We start from the raw sequence: 23713 nt of genomic DNA, 5'->3' as shown, positions 1-23713 counted from the left end.
CATCCTCCCTTCTGCTGGCTGTAATGACATTGTGTTCTAGGAAGTCTGCATTAAGCTGCAATTAGCTGCATTAACTCAGCCACTGGAGCAGAAGAGATGTTTTCCTTATTCTTGAGTTCTGGAGTTCAGTGTACACACTCTGTAGGACCCAATCCTTCACAAACGGAAGTTAATGGGAGTTTTATAGTTGATTAGGGAGCGCAGCATTGGGCCTTTGCAGTATAAATGTGTATTCTGATTCCACCTCTAAAACACTCCCACCAGGCAGTAACTAGAGCTTGGCAAATAACCAAATTGCATTGGCAATTCCAAAAAATTGGAAAAAAAAGTTGTGTTGAAATTTAAAAAAAACTGTTTGGGGTTGAATTAAACATTTTGGTTGGGTTTGGAGCATTCTGAATCATGTGTATTGTTTTTTAAATAAGGAACCAAAAATAATTTTGATATTTTTGGAATTCATATCTACTGAAACAATTAGGTGAAACCAACGTAAATTTGCAGAATATTTGGGGGTCACCTAATCTATGTTTTTCTCTGAAAAAATGTTTTGTACAAAAAACTTTGCCCAGGTCTACCTATAGTACAGTATTCACTCAGCTGTAGGTTGTCGATTCCCAGGCACAGTTCCCCCCAGGCAGTCTCTGTCCCTCACTGTCCCATCCTGCTGTTATGATTATTATTGTTATTGGGTCTGTATGTATTTGTTGTACTGAAGCTCCTAGAAGAGTATCAGGGGGTGGCCGTCTTAGTCTGTATCCACAAAAACAACAAGGAGTCCGGTGGCACCTTAAAGACTAACCTTAAGTGATGTTTTTTACCCATGAAAGCTTATGCCCATATAAATCTGTTAGTCATTAAGGTGCCACCGGACTCCTTGTTGCTCCTAGAAGAGTTGCCCAGGCTGGGTCCCTGTTGCGCTACATGCTGTGCAGACACAGAAGACAAGACAGTCCCTGGCTCAAAGCGCTGACAGTCTTAGACATTCTGACTCTCATGCCAGGGGCGGCTCCAGGCCCCAGCATGCCAAGCGTGTGCATGAGGCAGCAAGCCACGGGGGGGCGCTCTGCCGGTGCCGCAAGGGTGGCAGGCAGGCTGCCTCTGGCGGTTTGCCTGCGGAGGGTCCGCTGGTCCCGCGGCTTTGGCGGACCTCCTGCAGGCATGCCTGTGGGAGGTCCGCCGAAGCTGTGGGACCAGCGGACCCTCGGCAGGCAAACCGCCGGAGGAAGTCTGCCTGCCGTGCTAGGGGCGGCAAAAACCCTAGAGCCGCCCCTGTCTCACGCTTGGCCAAAGTTGATAATCACTTAGGGATTTAAAACTCACTTGTGAGCGTAGCACTAAACACAAAGTCTCTCCTGCCCCCACACTCCCCAGCCCCAACAGCTTGGAATGTAAGGAGGTTGCATTTGCTGAGCATGTCCTGGCCTCCATGCCTGACCTCAGTCAGATATCTCGTGGCCACGTTTCAATATTGCCTCATTCTGTTTAAGAATGGGCCTAATGAGGAAGTGGAAGCAAGGATGTGTACTTCAGAGAACCACCCGGGACACTCGGAAGCTAGCACCAAAGGAAACGCACACTCTTTCTTTTCTTGCAGATTTTATACATCCTGGCTCCACATGGGAATTTGCATTGTTGCATACTGAGAAATGAATAATATGGTATCTAATTGCATTACATAGTGGGTCTGACATCCCCCAGGAAGCTTATGTCAGGCTTTCATGGGCAAATCTGCTTAGCTCTTCACAGAACTCAATACAGATAGATCAAAGCAATGCAGATTTCAACAAAACTCCACGCTGGAATGGATTTGTTAGACTTTGACATGTTGACTTAACAAATATAGGATCTCACACACATACAGGCCCATGTGAGCACTCACATGCATGCTAGGTCGATAAGATGCTCTCATTTTTTATATGTGAATGAAAAATGATTGCATATATAGTAGTCCCACATAAATCTGCAAGGCCTCAGACGAAGTGTCAGTTAAGTACTGATATGAAATCTTCAGTGATGCAAGATAAAAATTTTTGCAAGCTATGCTAGAGAAGAGGTATTGAAAATACAGGATATGTTATGACTGAAGGCAAAGGGCATCACTGAGAATTAACCAGCCTTTTATATCTGTAACAATAATGAAAGCTCTTTGAAATACTGAGCAGTACCTGCAGGAAGGTGTTAGGATTAATTAGTGATGTCATCATGGATGTTGGGTGGGATTTTCAAAATTGCCTACGTAATTTAGCAGCACAAATTGTATTGACTTCTGGTAGTGCCTCAAGGAAATTAGCAGTTCGGATTCAACCTTTGACCTCGGTGGGTTCTCCGGTTCCCATGTCCATTGGCAGGTTTTTCTGCTGCTCATGGTTTCAATTCAAGGTCACTTGTATCTCTGAAGGACCATTTCTGCTCCTAATAGAAAGATATGTTTTGTCCTGTCTATGTAAGTCAGGTTCTGATCCCATGTCCACTGAAATCCGTGTGAGTATTTTCATTGTCAATTAAACCCTAGAAGACTTGAGTAAAATATGGAGAGATCTATAGACAAAGAGCAACTTCCACCCAAGATAAACCCAGCATAACAAGTTTTTGTTCTCTCGTAGTTCTCCAATAAGCACTCTGGCAGATCTTTCAATACTCTCTTCTGCTCACAACCTGAATGAGAGACTGCGCAGTCACAGAATGATAACAGGTTGGAAACTCCTGAGGCCCTCAGCTGCTTGAGCCTCTATACTCCCGCTCTGCTCTTCTTGTTCTTTTAAAATAACTTTACTGCTGGATTCAATTCAGTTCAGAATGTTATAATGGTGCCTGAATTAAATCAATAGCCATTTTTATAGGCTTTTGACGTTTTCATGAATGACTGATGAAACCTTGGCTTTGTTCTGTGATCTTGCAGATTGCAGAGCATTTCAAAGGAGTGAGCCAAAGGTGGGACTTTTGTATTTTTTATAATTTGGGAACCAGATTCTCAGAGATGTTGTTTTGTCTTCAACCAGTTTTTAATGCCCCCCCACCCCGCCCCATATACTAGAAGGCTATGGAACGCTCCAGAGAGGTCACATATATTGCTGTGGCTTTTCAATATTTCTCATACAAATGTGTCCGTAGTGACAGAGGGGTGCCTGTCTGAATTTAAACAAGGAAGGGGACTATTCTGGGAAGGTTTGATGTGGAACGTTGTTTTACTGGAGGTTTTATAGTAAAAACTCCCCGAGGTCTGGGGTTTTCAAGCAGCCCTTCTTGTAGATCATATTCATCCTCATCAGGATGTGCACTATGTTTTTTTTGGCCCTTTGTTTTTCACTAGTTTATTATCTTGACTCAAAGACCAGAGCGTCTGAGTTCCATGCTTTTGCTAATACGTGAACATGGGTATTATTGAGTGGTGCTGTGATCTGCACTATCCAGAAAATCCTCCATCCTCCTCCTTTTATGGGATTTGTGAGAAATATGGAGCTGTCTCCTCAGACTCCCTGTAGCTCTTCCTAAATGTGTAGGCTTTCGGTAAACAAAGAGATAAGTGGCCTTGGTGCGCTCTTCTAAAGACTATAATTAAAAGCTGTCAATCTAGCCTCTGAAAGTCCTCCTGCTTTCTCTCTGAAGATTGTCACATTTTCCAATTGCCAGCATGTCAAGGAGCCTTTTTGTACTGCAGAAAGCAACGAAAACCTGAAGACACCTTTTAAGACAGTGCAGAACTCCATCCCCTGATATTTTCAAATAGCTCTCTCCCTCCGAGGCTGCTGAGTGGCCTCGTCTTACCTTGCCTCAGTATTATAGAAGTCAGCTTCAGAGGCGCCTTTCTTGCTTTGGTCTTTCTGCTGTCCGGGAAGTGGAAGTGGAATCAGTTATCAATTCTCATTTCATGTCAAAGGAACTCAGAGACACGATCCAGGAAAGCCCATCTATAACGGCCCTTTGTGAACAGTGTTGGGGGCCTTTCTTTCACTTTTTAGGGAACATCCATATTGGAAGGGTTTCTGATTAAAAAGAAGTATAAAGTACTCAGCTACATCCCTCATCTCCTGACTGCACATCACAGAAGGCAGTACAGAAATAGTGGCTTGTGGGTGCCCTGTTACTGGGATGTTTTCAGAACTCATGAGACACACTAGCATGTTCTTACTGGATTCAAATTACATTTTCACAACCAAATTCCAAACCACTGAAGCCTCCTGGGTTGAGGGTTTGTTACAAACCCAAATCGTGAGCTAGGTTCACTGTAGGATTTGTTAAAGTACTTGAGCCTGAGCAAACTTGGCCCTGTTTATTAGAAATAGTCATAAATCCATTAGAAGTCACTGGGAGCCCAGGTTGGCCATCACAGCTGAAAATCAACCCTTTGAGTTCTGGGGTGAAATCATACAAAACTCAGTTGGTTGGGCTGTGTTCTGCATTGAGGTTTGGGATTTGTTTAAACCCCAAACTGAAAGGAAATGGGAGGTGGGGGGAGCTTTTCCTGAAATCCCAGCCCACCAAGCTTTGCATGGCATTCATTTCTATACATTTCATCTGTAATGAGACGCAGTCTTTTCTTCGACAAGACTAGCTTGGATTTGTAAAAATTCTCCAACAAGCTGTGTTGATGATTTTCATAGTGGAAGCCCTAAACCTAAAATAAGTTCAGTTACTGCTCTTCTAATTCTTGTACCTCATGATTAATAAGTAATGTGAGCAGACATGGGGAGTAAAAACGCCTAAAAACAAACTGCTTATTTTTTACCGGGACAGGGACGTATTGTTTGATGCATTATACTGCGGAGGCACAGCTCTCCTCAGTGATAACAGCATGGTTGTGATTCCACAGCATAGCCATAGCTGCAAGGGAATGAGAAAGGAGAGGGCATGTACCTTGTGCACTGCGTACTGGGGTCGTTTCTGGCTTGCATTGCTTTGGAAATATTTTGATAAACGTTTTGCAAGTGAAGCCAAAGCCCAGCAGGGGTAAGAGCATGAAATCCATCTGCTAAGTCGCTGTGAGACCATCAGGCTTTTTTTTTTGCAAAGAACTAACAATTATTTTTCTGACAGATTCACTTTTAAAATAAAGGCTTGTTTAAAATGCATCCTTACCGGAGACCTATGGAAGGATTCCCTCTTTGGTATTTGCACGGTGGGGCAGGGGTGCGTCTAACGGAATCATTTCAAGTCGCCCAGGGCGAGAGTGGGCTGTAGTTCTGGGTCTTGCTTTCTCTTATGTGCAGTTGTGCTGTACTTTGATGGGGAACATTCAGATCTTCACTTCTAAGGACTAGTCCTGATGGGCTCTGAGCATCTCCAGGCTCACACCACTAAGGAGTTGATTCTGCTCTCCCCTGAATCAAAGGCAAAACACCTGTTTGCGTTGTGGTGAGCAGGAGGGAGCCCATCCTTTTGGGGCAATCCGAAAAGGAGCTAAGCACCCCTAGATTTCAGAAGGAATTGTGGGTGCTCAGCATCCCTCATGAGGGACACTGTGGTTGTCCTCTAGTGCTTATGCACCAAAACCGTGCACCCTGTAAGACTACACCATTAATCTGGCCACCCCCCTCCCTTCAGCACTACACTGTAGGTCTGTTATAAATGGCAGCTCTCTGTCAGTTTTAGTGGAGGGTAACTCAGGTCTGATTCGGCCTGAAGAGTATAGTATATACCAATTCCCTTGTTGTTTCAATACAAGTCAAACCAGGTCTCTGTGATCAATGAATTCACCAGTCCAGTCCTTAATGTGCTCTTTCTCTGCAGGCAATAGAAGAGCTCTTCCAGGTACTTGATCTGGAAAAGAAAAGTGTAGCAGTGGGACACAGTCAGGTATGTTGTCCACAGTCCTTGTGTCGTAACTGTATAAAATCCAGGCTTGTGACCAGGAGCACTTTAGATTTGGAACCTATCCCCTAGTGACCTAATACAGTGAAAGACATTTTTCTTGCTTCCATGTTGTAACCTAGGAGCCTAAGTCCCGATGGAAATCAATGAGACTTAAGCTCCTAACTCACTCAGTCACTTCTGAAAATGTTACCCGATGTGATCTATACATCAAGCCATTAAGATCCTACAAGCAGGACATTTCCAGATGAATAGTTGCCACAGTAACACGTTCAAACTTAAAGCTAATTGCAAAGAGAAATTAATTATATATACACTGCTGCCTCTCTCGGGGATGCTATAGAGAAAAAAAGAAGTCACTGAATTATTCTAGGGAGCAGAATAACTTTCTTTCATCCTGCATACAATAGTTTGCAATTATCTCTTCTATGAATCCCTCTTATTTTATCAATAGCATGACAGCAGCACCAGTCAAATCTTGTTATACAGGAGTTAGTATTGTCATCACTCTCAACATTGATTTTGTACTGGATTGTGAAGTTAATATAGCCGTTAATGAGACAATCAAATAGGGGTGAAGCAATCATAGAATTATCTCAGGAAAGCCAGTTTTCTTGGAAATACTCTCTGATACCGTTTTGGTTCTTTTAAAATATAGATTTCAATTATAAATATAGTTTTATTTTAATAATTTGTTTTCAATATAAAAAGGGTAATATGGAGTATTTCAATCATATTGGTCAAAGCACTGAGCGTTTTGCTTGACTAAGGGGTGGAACAGGATCTCTGAATTTAGCCTTCTAAATTCTTTCAAAATACAAGTACATCAGCACAATCTATGTTGTTTGAGGCATGTTTGTAACAAGCGCAGGTAAAGTAAATGACATAGTTTATTTTGTTTCTTCCTGACCTATGTTGGTATGTGTCTTCCTATGTTACCACTTGGTGCATACACTATTGCAAATGCATTTTGCAACAGAGAGTCCAATGTCATCTGCCCATAAAGTAGGTAATGACCAAAGATCCACGGTCAATGTCTCAACAACACGCAGCTTTGAATAGGAGTTAGGGCATGCACCCCTAAAAGAGAGGACGGAGTAAACAGTAGAAGCAGTGAGTGAACTGCAAGTTGAATACAATGGGGTCCATTCAGGCTCCCGGAGCCAGAGTTGGGAGGGCAGGTTCACTGCCCTAGTGACAGTGGTGGAGATGCTGTGTCTGGAGAGAGCAAGAATAGTGCCTCGAGGCGGGGTGGGGATGGGCACCCTTTCTTAATTACTGAAAAAAGCATAGCTTGTGCTTCCTTCAGACAGCATCCATCTGGGGTGAGGATTTGCTGGGTCCGGGGGGCCATCAGGACATGAACACGGCTACAGCATGCTCAGCTCTGAGGGGTTCACTGCTGCCACTCTCCCCTTGTGCTGGGGGGACAACGATGGCAGTGCCATGGCACAGCAGCCCTGGGCAGAGGGGGGACTCTTCCCGCCCTCCATATATGGACCATTAATTGTTACAGACATAGGGCCGGAGTCTGGAGACCCGCGTGTGGGGCTCTTGCTGATCTCAGCGGAAGGCTGGCAGGCAGGGATCAGAAGCCAGAATATGGCCTTTGGGCTTTAGCAGGGGTGGTCACTAAGCCACGGTTAAAAGAGCAGCTCTTATTTCCTTCTGGACAAATGCTGGTGAGAGGCCACATTTCCAGTGGTGATCGATTTCCATCCGTTGCCCCCAGGTTTTCCTGAAGCCGGGCGTAGTCTCCAGGCTGGAGAAGCAGCGGGAGAAGCTGATATCCCAGAACATGATTCTGCTCCAGGCAGCTTGCAAGGGCTTCCTCTCCCGCCAGAAATTCAAGAGATTAAAGGTAACTGCCTTCCTGTGCTCATTGCCTCGGTGATGCGACAGGGGTCGCCCACTTCTTTGGGAGAAACCAGCTGGGTCGGAGGTGACCCGTGGCTCTGCTGCTGCACAAAGGGGCTGGGCGTTCCTGTTTTCTCTCCTGTTGCCTTAGGTCACCCTGGGCAGGAGAGAGGCCTCAGTTCCCCAGGCAGGACATTGTCAATACACCTGGAAAAGCCTGAAGTGATTGTATTGAATAGGAGATGGAACAAATGTCTGCCCGTTAATCATAGGCCATCCTATGAGCCCCGTACTCCTGTTGAATGGCACCGTGAGCAGGCCCAGGGAAACTGCTGGGGCAGTTCCTGGCGTAGCTGCTTAGTGCGAGTAGGGTATCCCGCGCTGGCCCTGATACTTCAGAATTCCTGGGTCTTGGGTAACGTTAATAACAGCCTCTCGAAACGCATGTGCACACAGACACACAGCTCACTACATTTAAACAGTTTGCAGGAGTCATTTTAATTTGTACATTCTAATTTTCAAGCTAAATCTTGCAAAGCCAAATGAAACATAACTGAGCAATTAGGCACAGGGCAGTCAAACCACAGCTCAGGGCCATGTGTACTGACTTTCTGAAGTCAAGCAATGCAATCCTGTGCAGCTTGGGAAATGAACGATCCATTCCCAAAGCCACATGTTGATGTTAGTTGGTAACATTTTTCATATCTTCTTTAATATCGAGCTCTTCGGCCTTGTCTCTGCTGGAAGCAGCACATTCCCATGCCCTGTTTTGATTCTGGTGAAGCGCTCTGTGCTGGCACTCATCTGGAACTCTTGCTCATCTCTCGCTATAATGTAGTGAGACTGATGTCATTGTTGGAAGAGTGCCATTGTTTTTGATGCTCTAATTTCAGATTCAGCGCTTAGCCATTCGGTGCATCCAGAAGAATCTGGCGGTGTTCCACGTGGTGAAGGACTGGCCATGGTGGCAGCTGATGAGCTGTGTTCGGCCATTGCTTAGTGTGAACATAGTGGAAGACCAGCTCCAGGTCAAAGACGTATGTAACAGTAGAGCAAAGACACCAAATGGGATGCTCAGCACGCTAGCCAAACAGGAAGTTGGTTTTACTGCCAGAAGAAAGACACATTGTGTTGGTCATACCCAATTTTTAAATCCTGTTTCCAGTTCTGCACCGTGTGAGCCGTGTAGTGTGTTTTTAGCTTGTCCGAGAAGCAGAGGTACAGAAATAAGAATAAGGCTTTTCAGGGACACATGGGGAAAGTGGGAATCTGAACCTCTGCTTAGAATAAAACAAAACACACAGGTGACAAGTTGGTCTGTGAAATTAAATTCAAGCCCATTACAAAGGTAAGACCAGCTTTTGGGTGCAAATACGAGCACTGGACCCAGTCCTGGTTCTGGACAAGAGGCCCCTTCTAGCCTTGGTTTAGACATGGCCCCATCACTGGGACGTGGGAGGGTCCAGATATAACGTTCCGGAACAGGCCCCTCTCTCCCATATCCGAATGGAGAAGTGGGAAGCAGCTCTCACCTTGTCTGGAGAAGGGGCAGTTAAAGAGGGGGACTTTTCCATGCACCACATTCATGGAGGTCCTTTTCCAGGGGCCCTAAACAGTCTAACATGGAGCCCAGACTCCATACCATGAAAATGTACTTTCCTGGGACCCCACCCCCCATGCTCTTTCCAACTCCAAAGGCTCCTGAGGAGCCACTGGAATATTGGCCTTCTGGTAAGCAGACCACCTAGGCCATGGAGGGACCACTTTCAGCAGCTGATTTCTGGCTGCCAAACACTGGGCTCTGCAGTGATGAACAGGGCTAGCAGGCCACATTCACCCCTGACAGACCACGCTCTGCTCTCTGATGTCCATGGAATGATGCCTGCTGCAACCATAGCTCCATTTGGCCCAGTGAGTCTATTTCAACTGGTACTCACTGCCCCGGAAAAACCAGCTTTCAATCTTTCTCACAGTTCGTGGCTTGTGCTAAGCCCTCAGCATATCTTCCTTGGCTTTGGCTGTTCCTTCTCCTCCCTTGCTGGGTTTGAACTAGGGATGTGTCAGCTGGGTCAGATAAAATGAAAACTGACCCAAGCCTTTGCTTATCCCTCAAAACTTGTTGAGGGATAGCAAGTTTTGGTAGCCCTGCTGCCCTTTGGTGTCTGCATTTAACAATGTCTCTGCACACTCTGGTTCTGTTCAGCATCGGACGTCAAACGGTCAAGACACTGCCAGGCAAAGCTCTTCTTGCAGTATAGTTAACCTGCCTGACAAGAGGAAAGGCTGGGATCGTGTGTGTGTGTGTGTGTGTGTGTGTGTGTGTGTGTGTGTGTGTCTTCGCAGCTGCTCCCGCCTGATAGCTGGCCAGGGTTTCAAGAATATTTATTAGATTAGCAGCATTCAGGCACTTGGATGCTCATCCAAAGCGTCTGAGGTTTGCTTCTTTCTAATTAAATGTGTGCTGTGCATACACCAAAGCTGATGTTCCCTCCATTTAAATTAGTGTCAGAAACCACATTCCAAGCAATTAACAGCGATCAGCCCTTAAACTTGCCCAGTAAATTTTCTTAATAAGGTAATTATGTCTCTTCCACTTATTTTTAACAGAAAAGCTAGGTTTATAAATAAACAAAGGAGGCTAGAACTCTAAGCTTGTGTTTGGCAATTTTATTTAGGAGGAGCTTGCAGCACTAAGAAGAAAGCTCGAAAAATCAGAGCAGTCACGTAGTGAACTTCGGCAGAACACAGAACTGTTGGAAAGCAAGGTAAACCCTGACAAATTAACTCTTTGTGCCTCTTTCCTATACGGTTTTATTAGATCACGGTTGCAAATTAAAGTGTGTCCCAAAAGACTGAAGCTGAATTGTACTGGCTATGTGAGGAGTCAGACAAGTCTGTATTAAACACGTCTGGGCTCGTGCCAGTTGTCTCCCTGTCAGTACCTTGCAGATTGTTTAGAGAGAACACTGGATGCCCGTCCACATCCATCTCCTCTCTCCCGTACTCCTCTCCAGCCCGACCGGGAGAGCTGGGCTCTGAAAACCCTCATGTTGTCATTTTTGAACATGGGTTAACAATCCTTGAAGAGTTGATTTTATATTTAATCTACCAAGAAAATTACCCACTGATTAATTTTATCAGGTCAGGTGCATGAAATGGGCTATTTGGGAAGCCGGCAGCTTTTGCTGTTCCCTATTAGGATATCTGAGTGGGGATGGGTGTTTTCTCTCCTAGCAGATGGAAGAATCGTTGTACGCTGCCTGCCATTATTTTGGCTGCTGAGCAATTTTAACTGGTCCCTGTTATTTTGAGGTACTGGTACTGATGCCAGCTGACAGACCAAGGGATTAGAAGTAACTAGCAGGTAACCAGTTCATGTAAGAGGGATGGGCCGTGTGCTGCGGGAGCCCCAGGGGCCGACACAGTGAGCATGACCAGTGTTAACAGAGTTCTCCGGTATCATCGAGATCATAGGGCCAGTGTCTCAAAAACAGCTTCATCCTGGGCCACTTTGACGCCCCTTTAATAAATGCCATCCCAGATCTACCTCTCAGCACTGAATGCTCTGTTCGCATTTCCTCTCGTGTCTGCTCTGGTGCTCACACATCTCTGGCTCCAGCCCCTCTGTCTGCCCCCTGTTCCCCCCACACAGACCCCCCACTGGCTGCAAGGGGTAGGGTAACAGCTACGCCACCAAAGTGAAGAGTAGTGAGGAGGTGGCAGCAGTCCCCTAGGGTCACAGCTCACCAAAGACACAGGGTATTCGGGGGCTGAGAAATGGCCTTACGGGTGGAATCCAGCCTCCTGACAAGGACTCTGATCAGACTAGACATTGTATACAAATGTAACACGTTCTCATCTCACTCTCCAGACTGCAGTCTCAGCAACCTCTGCAGACAGCAGGGCTGGAACAGTTTGTGTTGTGGGGGTGCTGAGCGCCATTGAACCAAACCCTGGATATGATGGAAACCACTTCAAGCCAGGGGCTGTGGCAGCACCCCCAGTTCCAGTGCCTATGTCTGCAGATATCAGAAGTAGCTTAGTTTAATGGAACAAATGCTAACAAGGAGAGGAGGAGGCAGGCAGTAAAATAGCCCACCAATCTGTGGGCACAGAGTGTGACCCCGTTGTGAGCTGGGGATGTTAAAAGGCGGAAGCATTGGAGCAGATATCAGGATTCTGAAGACAGCAGCTGGGGGCAGGGTTATTCTGCTTCAGAAAGAAGGGGCTGGGAGATGGACTGAGGACAAAACAGGGCTTGGCTTGGGCAGTAGGTAGGAGTCTGCACTCTGGTCCCAGACTTGGCTCCACATTGGGAGTATGTGAGATGAATAAACACCTGGCCCTTGCTATTCGCCAGGTCTCGGAGCCGCCTATCTATGGATCCTACGTTGTCACAGATTGAATTCACTTCCCGAAGCTACACTTGTTCCGCTGCTGGAGCAGCTTGTACAGCCCTCCTGCAAAGTGTAAAGTGCCTTGAAAGGTTGTCCGGGAGGCTTGAAATAGGGAAAGGAAACCGGTTCTATGCCTGCAAGTTTCCATCTTTTCTGATTTTCTGGGCAGTTTGTAAGAGTCAATGATCTGTTTGGAACTTCTACTTCTGGAGCCTTCCAGCTGCCTCCAGGGGAACCAGCCAGCCAGGTCTGATTGCAGGGCCAGATCCTGGTCAGACAGACCTTGCAGAAAGGGGAGATCACACTCTCAGTTAATGTCTTATTCCTGTAGCCACATGCTGATTATTTCAACTGGAATTGAACCCTGGTCAGTCTGAGCAGTGAGAGCAGTGTGGAAACCTGATTAACCCTAATCGCAGCACCCAGTTGATGTCAGATGGTTTCCGCAACGGGCAAATTGCATGAAAATATATTGCTGCAGCAGTTAGTTGCTTTCCAGTGTGTAACTCATGACCATGTGTAGCCTCAGTCCTCAGCTGTCCTCAGTATCCACTGGGCACAGCTCAAGGGGTGGAAGGGAGGGTGTCGTTTGCAGTTGGAGCTGGTTGAGCCCCAGAACTGCTCTATATGAGGCCTATCTGGCTGTGGCCCCAAAGGCCAGCTGGGCGATAAGCAGAGCACAGTGTCCTCCAGCCTGCCCTCCTCTTCCTGGCAGAATTCCTGGCATGACCCTTTGCAGGGGAGAGGGGTGTTACGTAAGAGTCAGCTACATGGCTCTGCTCCAGCAGGGGAGCGAGGTCTGGGAGAAACCTGGCTCCACTGAAGTCACTTAGAGTTTGACCATTGACTTCAGTGGAGCCAGGGTTTCATCCTGGCTCCTACCAACTGGAGTGGGGCTCGGAATTGAGGTCACAGAGCGTGTGCGCAGGGGCACGCACATAACACTGTAATGAAGTGTATTGCAAATGCTCAGAGGCTAAGGATGCGTCAGTAAACTGGTAAATTGATCAGGCAAATAATGCGTGTTCACTCCGGGGATGACCATGTGTTCATGTGAGCAGCAAAGAATGATTTAGCTCTCTCGGCAGAGATGTTTTTCTGTCATTTGCACAGATCCCCAAGGAACAGGCTGAAGGTTTTGTTTGGAGGCTGACACAAGTTTGCTGTCCCCAGGCTTGCACCAGTGTAATTATCATGTTAATGAATTAATTGCTCCAAAGTGGCATTTGTGTGGAGTAGAGAGGAGATGCCCAATTTATGGCACCTTGTTTTGTAGAAGCAGGGCCTTTTCCTCTAGCGCCTGTGCAAAGGGTGTGAAATACAGCCACAAGGAGCAAAGCAGAGGAGGCTCAGACCGGAGCCTTGGCCAATGCTTTCCTCTCTTCTCTACGATCCCCAGGAAGAGAAGCCAATTGCATTTCATGGTGGAAAATCCTTTATCGACTGCTCCTTCCCTTCCTCCCTTCCCCTTGGTGGTGAATTGGATTGTTGATCACAACCATCCACCCTGTGTTGATTTAGTCATTAATGGCTTGTGGGAACGTTCATGGGCGTATACACACACAAACACACACACACAAATGCACACAAAAGTTGTGGAACTAATGGGCCATGTGCCAGTCATTAAACCAGTCACATTGGTTGTATGCCATATCCCTTGCACCTGCTTTTTTTCAGTTTTTGCAATCGGTACGTTCTTTTTCTGTCTGCATAGGACTGTGCACATTTTAGGGGTTACTGTAATATAAATAACTAGTTGCAAACATAAGTCTACATTAAAAGAACATTATTAAGGTTGCAATTTTCTAGGTTTAAAAAACAAACTGAAAAAATAAAAATTCCATCAGGTGGCATCATATTGGCACCCATGTGGTTCATCAGCTGGGTTGGAACCATCAGCTCCTCCATACAGACCTCTGCCATTTGAACTAATAGAGTAAGCATTAGCAGTAGTAAGTTGTCATCCTCTATGTGGACCAGCACTAGAGGGGATGGGACATTTTGCCATTGGGTTTCACAGATATTTGCTGATGGCAGAGGGATGGTGAGACTTAGGGATCTCGGATTCAGGTTGCAAAAGGGAATGTGCTCTAGTGGGCACAGACTCTTCTACTCACTTTCACCAAGCTTGACCCTTCTGCCCCATCCCCTCCAACCTGTACCTGTCCCATCTCTTCCGCATCCCTGGATGGTCATCCCAGTCCCATTCTCCTCTCCTCGCCAGGCCTAGTCCCAGTTCTCCCTCCACACCCAGATCCTTGTCAGATCTGTCTCTCCTTGTCCTTCCCCTACTTTTCCCACAGGAATAGCCAAAAGCACCTCCCTGACACAAGATCCACCCACCTGCCAAATTTCGCATCACTGCTTCAAAGTATGGGGATGCTAGAGCTTCTCAAAGAGAAGGTTGCCAAATTTTTTTTTAACGTGGGCCAGCTTTGTTCTTGGAAATGGCTGAACTGTTTTGGCTGAAAAATTCCAGTAAAATTCAGCGTGAGGCAGAAAAATGGCATAGAAAATTTCAGCTCAAACAGTTGTAGTTTGGCAAAGTTATAAGCAACTGAAAACAGTTGTGAAGGGAAGTGTCTGGCAACAGTAATATGTGGCGTTCCCAGCCCCACCTGTAATAATCATTGTATGTAAATAACATAGTCTGCAGTACAACTAACTGGGGGACTGGAAGGGAGCTAAGAACATGAGACCAAGGCGCTAAAGTACAGGTTGGATTAACTGGGCTTGACCCAGTGGGTTTGTATGGGTGTGTGGGAGGATAGACCGAACTGTTACTGCATCTTTCAGGACAAGAGAAGGTGAAAAAATAACCTAGTGCAGTCAGCAGAGTCCTGAGCATGAGCAAATAAAAGAGGCAGCAGGTGGTACAGCAAACAAACAAATGAATATTACCGCAGGGAGCTTCTGCACTCAGACAATTCCAGCTGCTGCGCTTTCCAGCTTGTTCGCGCAAGGCAGCCTTAGGGTCTCGCCAGGCTTCCAGAGAGGTAACAAGCATGTTTCAAGGAGGAGAATGAGAGTCAGTCAATTCTGTGCATTGATCCTGTCTGCAGAGTGGGGCAGGATGGGGCAGCTTCAGAAACCAAACCAGCTGTTAGTACATGTCAGTAGCTCGTCTTCCTCGTGTCAGTTGTGCAGCCCCAGCCTCAGACACTGAGCACGTTCAGCTGCCCAGATAGAGCCAGTTCAGCCCCGGCTCGTTAGTAGGCAGAGAGGGACCAAAGCGATGTTTGTTCCAATCAAGGCGCCTCGGCTGGCTTCCCCTAGAAGAGGGCTGATGTGCTCGGCCAGCTCAGACTTCACTTTGTGTTACGCTCCCCCAGATCTTAGACTTGACGACCGAACTCTCGGACGAGCGGTTCAAAGGCGAAGCGGCCTGCCAGGTCCTAGAAGGTGAACGGGCCGAGCGGCTCCGGGGGGCACGAGAGATAAAAGAACTGCAGGTGAGTGTCAGGCTTGAAGAGCTTGGCCATGGCCAAGGTGGCATGTTTGTGCTCTCCCCAGACAGAGCAGCTCCTGGCGGAGGGCAGCCCAGCACGCACTCTGGCACTGAGCAGCGTGGCCCCCTTTCACTGTGACTGTGCAGAGAGTGCCCAGCCATGGGGCTCAAGTCTGCGCTAATGGGGAAGTGCACTCTGGGGGCTGGTTACCAGGGCAAACACAGTACTAGCCATTGCGTACCGAGACGTGTGAGAAACATTGGGAACCTTCACTTCTTTGGGCAGCCGCCAGTCAGGGGCGAGTGGCCTAGTGTGAGCACGGCCTGAGAGGAAGGAGACCTGAGTTTTGTATGCATCTCTGCCACTAACTCACTGGGACCTTGGTCAAGTCACTTCTCCTCTCTGTGGCTCGTGCTCTCCACCTGTAACTTGAAGACAGCACTTGCCCTTGTCTGTGAAACTCTTGGAAATCCTGGAGGAAAGGCACTAGGGATGAGTGCATATGATCTCATTATTATTTATTGCAGTTTCATACTCGGTTTCACTCACTGTTGACAGTGTGAGTCCAGCTGCCAGGGCTGGAATCTCTTATTTCTGATGGAGCCAGAGACAATGGAAAAGCGGGCACTAGTGGGACCTTTCCTGTCAGGGTCACAGCTGGAAGTGTGGCTGTGCTGGGGAAGACAGTTTGGGTTCCATTTGGTCTGTGCAGTTTGCTTGCAGCTGACCCACTTCTTCCTTTCAGAGTAAATACGACCAAGTGCAGAAGAAATTGGAGTCCGTGGAAAAGCAGCTGGAAGAAGCTCAGCAGCAAATTCAGTTGCGTGAAATTGGGATAAGTGGCGCTGCTGGAGGTAGGGAGCACTAACTGCCAAGAACAGTGATGTGCTTCAGAGACAACCTCAGACCGGGTGTAAATGGTTGCACCCCTGTTGTGTTCAGGGGGATGGCACCTCTGTAACCCACGTCTGAATGGGGCCCCCAGTGTCCTGTCAGTTTTACCCCATTTGCATCTGTCTGGTTGTTGGGAGTTTCAGGACTCCCCAGTGCTATTCCCTTCCTAGAACTTTGCCACCAACCACCTTTAACCCAGTTGCATATTTGCCGCCATCTGTCACTCTGGATTGCCCAGTCTGACATAGCTCGGGAGTGACATCTCCTCTCTCCCGTCACTGCTGCTACGGCTTCGGAATGCAGGACGAGCGAGGATGGAGACCGAGTGTGTCGGCCCAAGTAGCCGTTGGTGCTTCTCTGTGCTGCCCTGGAGATTCCACGCTCCAGAAGTGTCAGGAGTATTTAAACCAGAGGGTTTTACAGACAGGCACATCACTTGTGACGAGGCGAGGGCACAGTTGAGGTTACTGGATGGGGAAGGCTTGGCTCCCTAGAGTCTACCTACACCACAATAAACACCCGCAGCTGGCCCGTGTCTGCTGACTGGGGCTCACAGGGCTGTAAAATTGTGGTGTAGAGGTGGGGGCTCAGGCAGGAGCCCAGGCATTGGGACCCTGTGATGGGGAAGGGTCCCAGAGCCAGGGCTCCAACCTGAGCCTGAATGTCTACACCGCCATGGAACAGCCTTGTAGCCCAAGCCTGAGTCACTTGACAGGTGTTTAACTGCAGGGTCGCATACCCGGAGAGTTCAGTGAGCCACATGAACTCCAGGAGAGAGATGTTTCTATGTCCTTGACGGTTCAGCACTGTGCAGTGCACCTGCGTCGGCCAGCGTTCTCAGACTGTCTTGGAGGTGGTGCAGTTGGCTAGCTGACTTGTTGAATACAACCCTTCGCTCATGTCAAAATGGAATTAGCTTTCTTAGAGTGCTTGCTGCCTGGTTCCAGGCTGCTACCTGGGCACGCTTTCTGGTTACAGACGAGGAGTGGCAGATGCGATTTGACTGTGCCCAGACGGAAATCACGTTTCTCAGAAAACGCCTTGCACAGCTTGAAGAGAGGCTGGAATCTGACCTGAACTGTAGGAAAGAGCTGGAGCAAAAGGTAAGTGCTGAGAGGTCAGCGCTGTTCCTGTTCCGTTGTGTACGTGAGTGGGGAGCTGCTTGGATGGGGTAGGGGAGAGAGAAGGTTCACACCCTGAATGTCCTGAGCTCGAAGAAATCTGTTGTCATGGTAAAACCATTGCCACTAGCGATGGGGGTTGACACAGCCTCTAGAATTGGTTTGAGAGCTTTGGGGCCACCTCTGTGCCTATCTAACTCCTTGGGGCTAGTTGCATGCGCAAGGATTTCTTTTGTCAGTAAGGGTTTGTAGGATTGTGCTCTTAGATGTGTAATAATGTCTCCCCAGCCACACTCTTGCCACCTGAGAAAAACCACCAAGTCTTTGTTAATCTGAGAAAAAAACAAAGCCATTTTGTTAAGCTGCATTTACACAAGAATACATCAGAATTCAGCCTGGGTCACATGTGTGAATATGCATAAAAAGATGCATGTACACACCTGCAGGGCCTTAAATTCCCAGTGAGTGCCGCTTGTGTTGGGAAAATGTGGCCCCGGTTTTAAAAAACGACAGGTCGTTTTGTGGGTGCTTGTCCCATTTTGTGGGTGCTTGTCTTGAAGCACCGAGAAGGCCCTGGGGGTGGGAGACAGCCTGGACCGTGTCTCAAGTGGAGCACCCCAAAATGGAGGCAACCAAAATCACTGTCCACTTTTGTATGTTTTGGCTTGTGCTGATCAAAAAGTAAAGCAAAGAATTGAAATCTGAACATGGCAATGTCCTGGGGTGATGGAACTAGAGTCCTCTCCTTCATGCAGCCCTGAGCCATGACCAAGCCTCCGCATGTCTCAAGCTGCATCAAGGAGCTGATACATTTAATCTCCACATCTTCTTAGAAACTGGAATGACATTTGACGTGCTAAGCTACATTAAACTACATTAAAAACCAAGCCCACACCTCTCCAATGTTTGATCAAGGGGTATTTGTTGCCATAGGCCTCATGGGCAGATGTTAGCTCTAGGAAGAGCTCACAATGCCACAGAGGCATTTTGAGAGTGTGGGTCTCTCTTTACAGGAGATTAGAAAATCAGCTCACTTGCCATTAGGAGCAAAATGAAGAAATAAATACCTTCACGGTACATTAAAAAGTTATAATATTGCTACTCATTCTAAGGAGCTAGGGTGAAAGAAAACAGCCCATTTGCTTTCAGATACTTAGTTCAGAATTACAGGCTTCATTAACTCAACATTTTGCTTATTTAAAGTTATTCTTTAATGACTCCACTTCTTCATTCATGAGTGCTCTGGGTTTCTCTTCTTCCCAAGCCCAATGCGGACCCTTAGCAGAAACACTTTTCCACGTTAGTAAGTTAAAAGGCTCCCTTTCACATCAAAGATGGGATTCAGTGTTCTTAAATATCGCAGACATGAGGGGACTGGGTCCAAACGGGCATTTATGCCATCCTGAACTCACCCTGATAGACACAGAGTAGGAAGGGTTAAATCATTCTGAACCACTGCTGCTGGAAAAGGGACCTCTGGACAGTGAAATGCGTCCCTAGATAAAGCCCCCTAGCACAAGGCCTTGCACCACATAAGTCCCGCTTCAGCCTACAGGGAGGTGGTGACTTGGCCTTGGTGGATTTAAATGGCCCCTAGGTAACCCTTAAGCTGGGTGTCTGCACAGGATGCATTTCAGCCTGGGAGAGCTTTGCCAGGAGAAATAGGTCTGAGTTGCAAAGTTCCGCTTCAGCTCTGAATTTCTCACCAAATCTAGAGGGTGTTTTGTCCTGGGGTTCAGGTTCAGCCCATCTTAGAGGTTGGTGAGCTGGCTGCAAAGTTCAGAGCAGGAATCCAAACTTGTCCCAAAGCCTGGGTGCTTTTGGACGGAGGTATTTGGTTCAGGCTTCTCTCTCTCTCGGATGGACTGAGGCCTTAGGCAGGTTCCATGTTGGGAATCTCCTAAATGGTGAATTTCACCCCCCGGTTATCACTGAGCAGAAATTTGAGCTTGATATTTCTCATTGTTGTTTGCCCTGCAGCTCAGTGAGTTGCAGAGCACCTACGAGGGTGCCAAGAAGGTGGCACAGCAGATGAAGAGGAAGTGCAAACACTTGGCCTGTGATCTGGAGGACACACGGGTCCTGATGGAAAGTCTGCAGAGCCGCAATCATGAACTGGAGAAGAAACAGAAAAAGTAAGATTGTGGGGACCTAGCTTTGGGGTCTGCCATCAGAGGCAGCTCCTGCTTTAGAGCCGGCCTAGAGTGACCTTATCCCCTTGAGCTCCACAATGCCTGAAGGTGCCCCAAAAAGCTTCTCCCCAAGTGATTCTGCAGGGTTAGAAACATATTGTGTCCATGGCCTTTGGAACCATCACTTCCCTGTCTGTCAGTTGTCCCACATTTCCTTTTCCAGTGCTGCACCAGCCTGGAAGAAGCACTAAATTGTACCATTGTTTTAAACTTCTCTGACTGTGTTTGCTGTTGGAAAGATTAGCCCTTCATTTGGGGACTAGTGTCTGCTTCCCCAGCCCTGTGCTGTGAGCACACACACAATCCAGACCCTTCCCTCTCAGCAGCCAGACAGGGTGTGCCCAGCCTGCCGCTAGAGGGAACAGGAGACCCCATTTCTCAGGGTGCAATGGTTTTCTCCACTGAAGCAATAAGAAAATGTGTGTGTGGGGGGGCTTTGAACCAGATCCTGAGATCAAGACCTTCCCAGCAATTTCAGCACTAGCCAACAACCTGAGGAGATCAGAACATTTCAACAACCTACCACTTGTCCCTTCTTGGGGACCCCAGCTCTCTGATCTATATTCTGGGGTCAGCTCCCAGAGCAATCGCTGTTAAGCAGAAGCAAGACCAGCCATCCAGCCACTAAAAATGGGGATGGAGCCTAAGAAGTGGATAATGGACAGCAAGACGCCCTCACACAAAAAGCCTTCCAAGCAAGAGTGACTTTGATCTCTGAAAATAGGACAGCTGTTTCCCCAGGGAGGCAGGCATTGTCTTTTCTGAGAAGAATACTAATGAGACGACAACATATAAGTTCATTTATAGCCAAAGGCTGCTAGTCACACGAAATCAGGAACATCTTAAGGGAACCCCCATGGAAGGCAGAGGCTGTTGCTGTAACTCCTCTGATACCCAGAGTTTAAATACTATCTCCATTAAAGAGCACCAGGCAACAACCCTATAGCATGTAGCACGCCAATTGTGAATCCTAAAGTAGGCCTCAAACACTGTTTTTTCTTTTGGAGGCTGACATTCCTGGTGGGGCTCTTTATTTTCACCTGCTTTGAATGTTGGACATTGTGCCAGGCAATACGTTCTGTTGCTGTGTAACTATAACACATTTCCCATTATAAACATTGTTCTGTAAGGAAAATTTCAGAGAGCTGCGTACTGCATTTTAAAGGACACGGAGAAGGTGAGGCAGGATGGGCACCCTTTCCTCAAAGGTGGTGACTACTTCCTTGAGATGCAGCAAATAGAATTTGCGTTTCAGAGGCAGGGCCAGGATCCGCATGTATTAAAGATCTACCATTAGTGATGATCCCTGGGTTTGCCCCTGACAGTGTAAGTCCCCCATGCTGGGAGCAAAATATTGTATGTCCTTGAGTGGGATGAAGGAAGCCCTGGAGCCCATGTTCCAACTCCCGCACCACTGCCACCATGTTCTAGCCAAGAAATGGGTGCAAAACGCTTTAGTGCTGCTACTTATTGTTTGGCCAAAGAGGTGTTTGTGAAGGAAGTGGGGCGCTGCCTCCTCCCAAGGAAGTGAGAGACCAAGACTGAGTCTTCTGCATCACAGCACAGAGAAAAAGACGATGTACTTTGGCTGCATTATTCGCTCCCTCTGTGTTTTTTCAAAACATTTAATTGCCAGTATCCTTCATTTTACTACCTCCATGGAGCTCAGATCCCGAGTTTAGATCTGAGGGGTTTGGGTCAGACCCATATCTACTAACAAGTCAAGAAAGTTTAATCACCTAATTAGTGCTCTGAAATCACAAGCTTCGTAGCGCGGAGAGGGTAGGGCAGAGTCCTAGGGTCAGCGCAAGAGGCTGATCTCTGAACTGCCTGCAATGTTGTGTGTGTTCAGGGCAGACTCTATGCACAGGCTTACTCTGCGTGGCTGAGTGGTTTAAAGTATTTCACATTAGTAATGGCCACTTTAAGCTCTTGTTAATGTTCTGCTCTTTGCTGAGTGCTGCTTTAGGTGTGTATGTGCAAAGGGCTAAATGTGCAGAGCTGCTGCTCAGGAGCCTTCAATTTCACGAGGCCAGCACTTAAATGGAGTAATTAACAGTTCACCAGATGACAGCAACACTCTGCAGATTCTAGATCTATTATGTGGCCCCCGATGAGTTGAGTTCAGCTCGGAAGCACTTGGCAAGTCCAAGGCCAAGTGGATGCTAATTGCCACTGTCTTGCCCTCTCCTTTGGAGCTGTTCCCCTGCTAACGCTCACTTGTAGTCGTGTTCCCATCCGGGCTGTTGTCCGTAGAGCAGTAATGCGGATGTGTCACATGTGGCAGGTTTGACATGCAGCTAGCCCAGGCCTTGGGAGAGTCGGTGTTTGAAAAGAGCCTTCGTGAAAAAGTGACCCAGGAGAACACCACCATCAGATGGGAGCTGGGTAAACTTCAGCAGAGGTTAGAGGTAAGAGGAAAATATCCCACTTTGCCCTTGCTTGTATGGCTGCTTTGGAGAACTGGCATCTTCCAGCAAAGCTCTTCTAATTGTAATTACAGTCATGATAGTTAGACACCAATCACTCCGCTAGAGACATCTTTATTCTGTGATTTCTTCTAGCACATAGCAGGATGCATAGGGCTCTCCCAGATCAGGCTCCTCTGAAAGACAAGGAACCCAACCGCTACACAGAAATCCACTGAAGTGAATAGAGCTTTGCCCAGGGTTCGGGGTCTGTCCGTAAGTCTGTCTGTAACAAACGGCAGGATTGAGGCCCCAACGCATAGTGGGAATGATCTCGGGATCAGAATCAGCACGTCACTGTTCCAGTTTTATGCTGGCGTAACTCCGAGTTCGAAGACTGTGTAGAATGGGAGCAGCCGACTGTTAAATCAGTCCCTGTTGGTGTAAAGAGAGAAGCAGAAGAAGGGTATTTTCAGACTGAAGTTGCCCTTGTTTACTAGGAATGGGGTGTAACTATTGGGGCTGCTCAGCAATGGAGGACTCCAGGCCCCTAGGGTGCCAGGTGTACCCTGACTTGCAGGCACGCCCTGTAGGTGCCTCAGCAGCGAGACCTTGTAGATGCTACCCTTGGTGGGTCCCAATAACCACTCAGGCACATGGCTAAGGGAAGGGTATTTTGCTCGGGCTGACAGGAAAGGGGAAGTTGCAGATACCTTAGGTAAGAGGCGTAGACAAAGTTCAAAGGGAGTGATAGTGATAGTGTTTCCTGTTTGGGTCCTGGGGGCCATCCAACTGATGGCTCTTCAAAGCTCTTCAGCACTACTGCCTGGGGTACCCTCTCCAGTCTGTTCAAGCAAATAGCAGCTTGCAGTTCCCCAGGCCAGACTCACTGGGGCTCCTCTGCCCTGGCTTCCTGCCCAGCCACTGCTGCTTCCCCGTAAGTCCCACGCAGACTTGCCCCCAGCTGAAACGTCTGTCAGTCACAGCCAGTTCCACAAGCCGCTCTGCATTCAGTTCCAGGAGAATATCCTTTTTGTCTCTAGCTTCTCTGCAGCTCCTGGCTTGCCATCCCAAACAGAGACTGGCCACCACCTGGTTCATGATCTTAGCCCTTAACCGGCCAGGAGGAAGGGACATATAGTGGGGAGGGAGCTGATGGGAGCTCTAATCCTTTTCTTAGCAGATCCAGCATAGGGGTCTCTCTAAAAAGATCTCTAGCGTTAGTCAAGGGTATTGATAGTGTTTGTTGATACGCCGTAGCTCTTATTCTGGAATCTCAGAGATACGATAGCTGCTGGGAAAATTTTGCCGTAAATTAGGGTATTCAGAATGCCAGTTAATCAATGAGGCAGGTCCATCAAAGCTTGTGATAATGCAACACAGCTTTATTTTGTTAGAGCAACTTTCATAGCCCTCATGTCCCAAAAATCCCTACAGAGCTGAGAACTGCAATGACAGTTAGAGAACAGAGACCAGCAGAGGAAGATGGGAATTAAGAGAACTAGGCAAAGGAGAGAGGGCATGCTTCAGTGGAGAGCCGAAATGAGATGCAGGGCCAGCAATGGAGAGAAGTTAGCACCAGATGGC

General features: G+C 47.5%; 1 protein-coding gene across 1 annotated transcript in view; it reads left to right on the top strand.

Moving 5' to 3' along the window:
- Window positions 1–23713, top strand: part of MYO18B (myosin XVIIIB) — a 141767-nt gene that overhangs the window by 36196 nt on the left and 81858 nt on the right. Inside the window, exons 11-19 of the mRNA XM_044990214.1 lie at window positions 5728–5793; window positions 7541–7669; window positions 8559–8702; window positions 10341–10430; window positions 15395–15514; window positions 16257–16365; window positions 17384–17508; window positions 19507–19661; window positions 22006–22129. Coding sequence (XP_044846149.1) covers window positions 5728–5793; window positions 7541–7669; window positions 8559–8702; window positions 10341–10430; window positions 15395–15514; window positions 16257–16365; window positions 17384–17508; window positions 19507–19661; window positions 22006–22129 — 1062 coding nt within the window. The remainder of the gene's footprint in view (window positions 1–5727; window positions 5794–7540; window positions 7670–8558; window positions 8703–10340; window positions 10431–15394; window positions 15515–16256; window positions 16366–17383; window positions 17509–19506; window positions 19662–22005; window positions 22130–23713) is intronic.

This window comes from Mauremys mutica, chromosome 16 (assembly GCF_020497125.1).
Source record: "Mauremys mutica isolate MM-2020 ecotype Southern chromosome 16, ASM2049712v1, whole genome shotgun sequence".
Classification (NCBI taxonomy): Eukaryota; Metazoa; Chordata; order Testudines; family Geoemydidae; genus Mauremys; species Mauremys mutica.
Note: the sequence above shows the minus strand (reverse complement) of the source record. Positions and strands in the feature narration are given on the sequence as shown.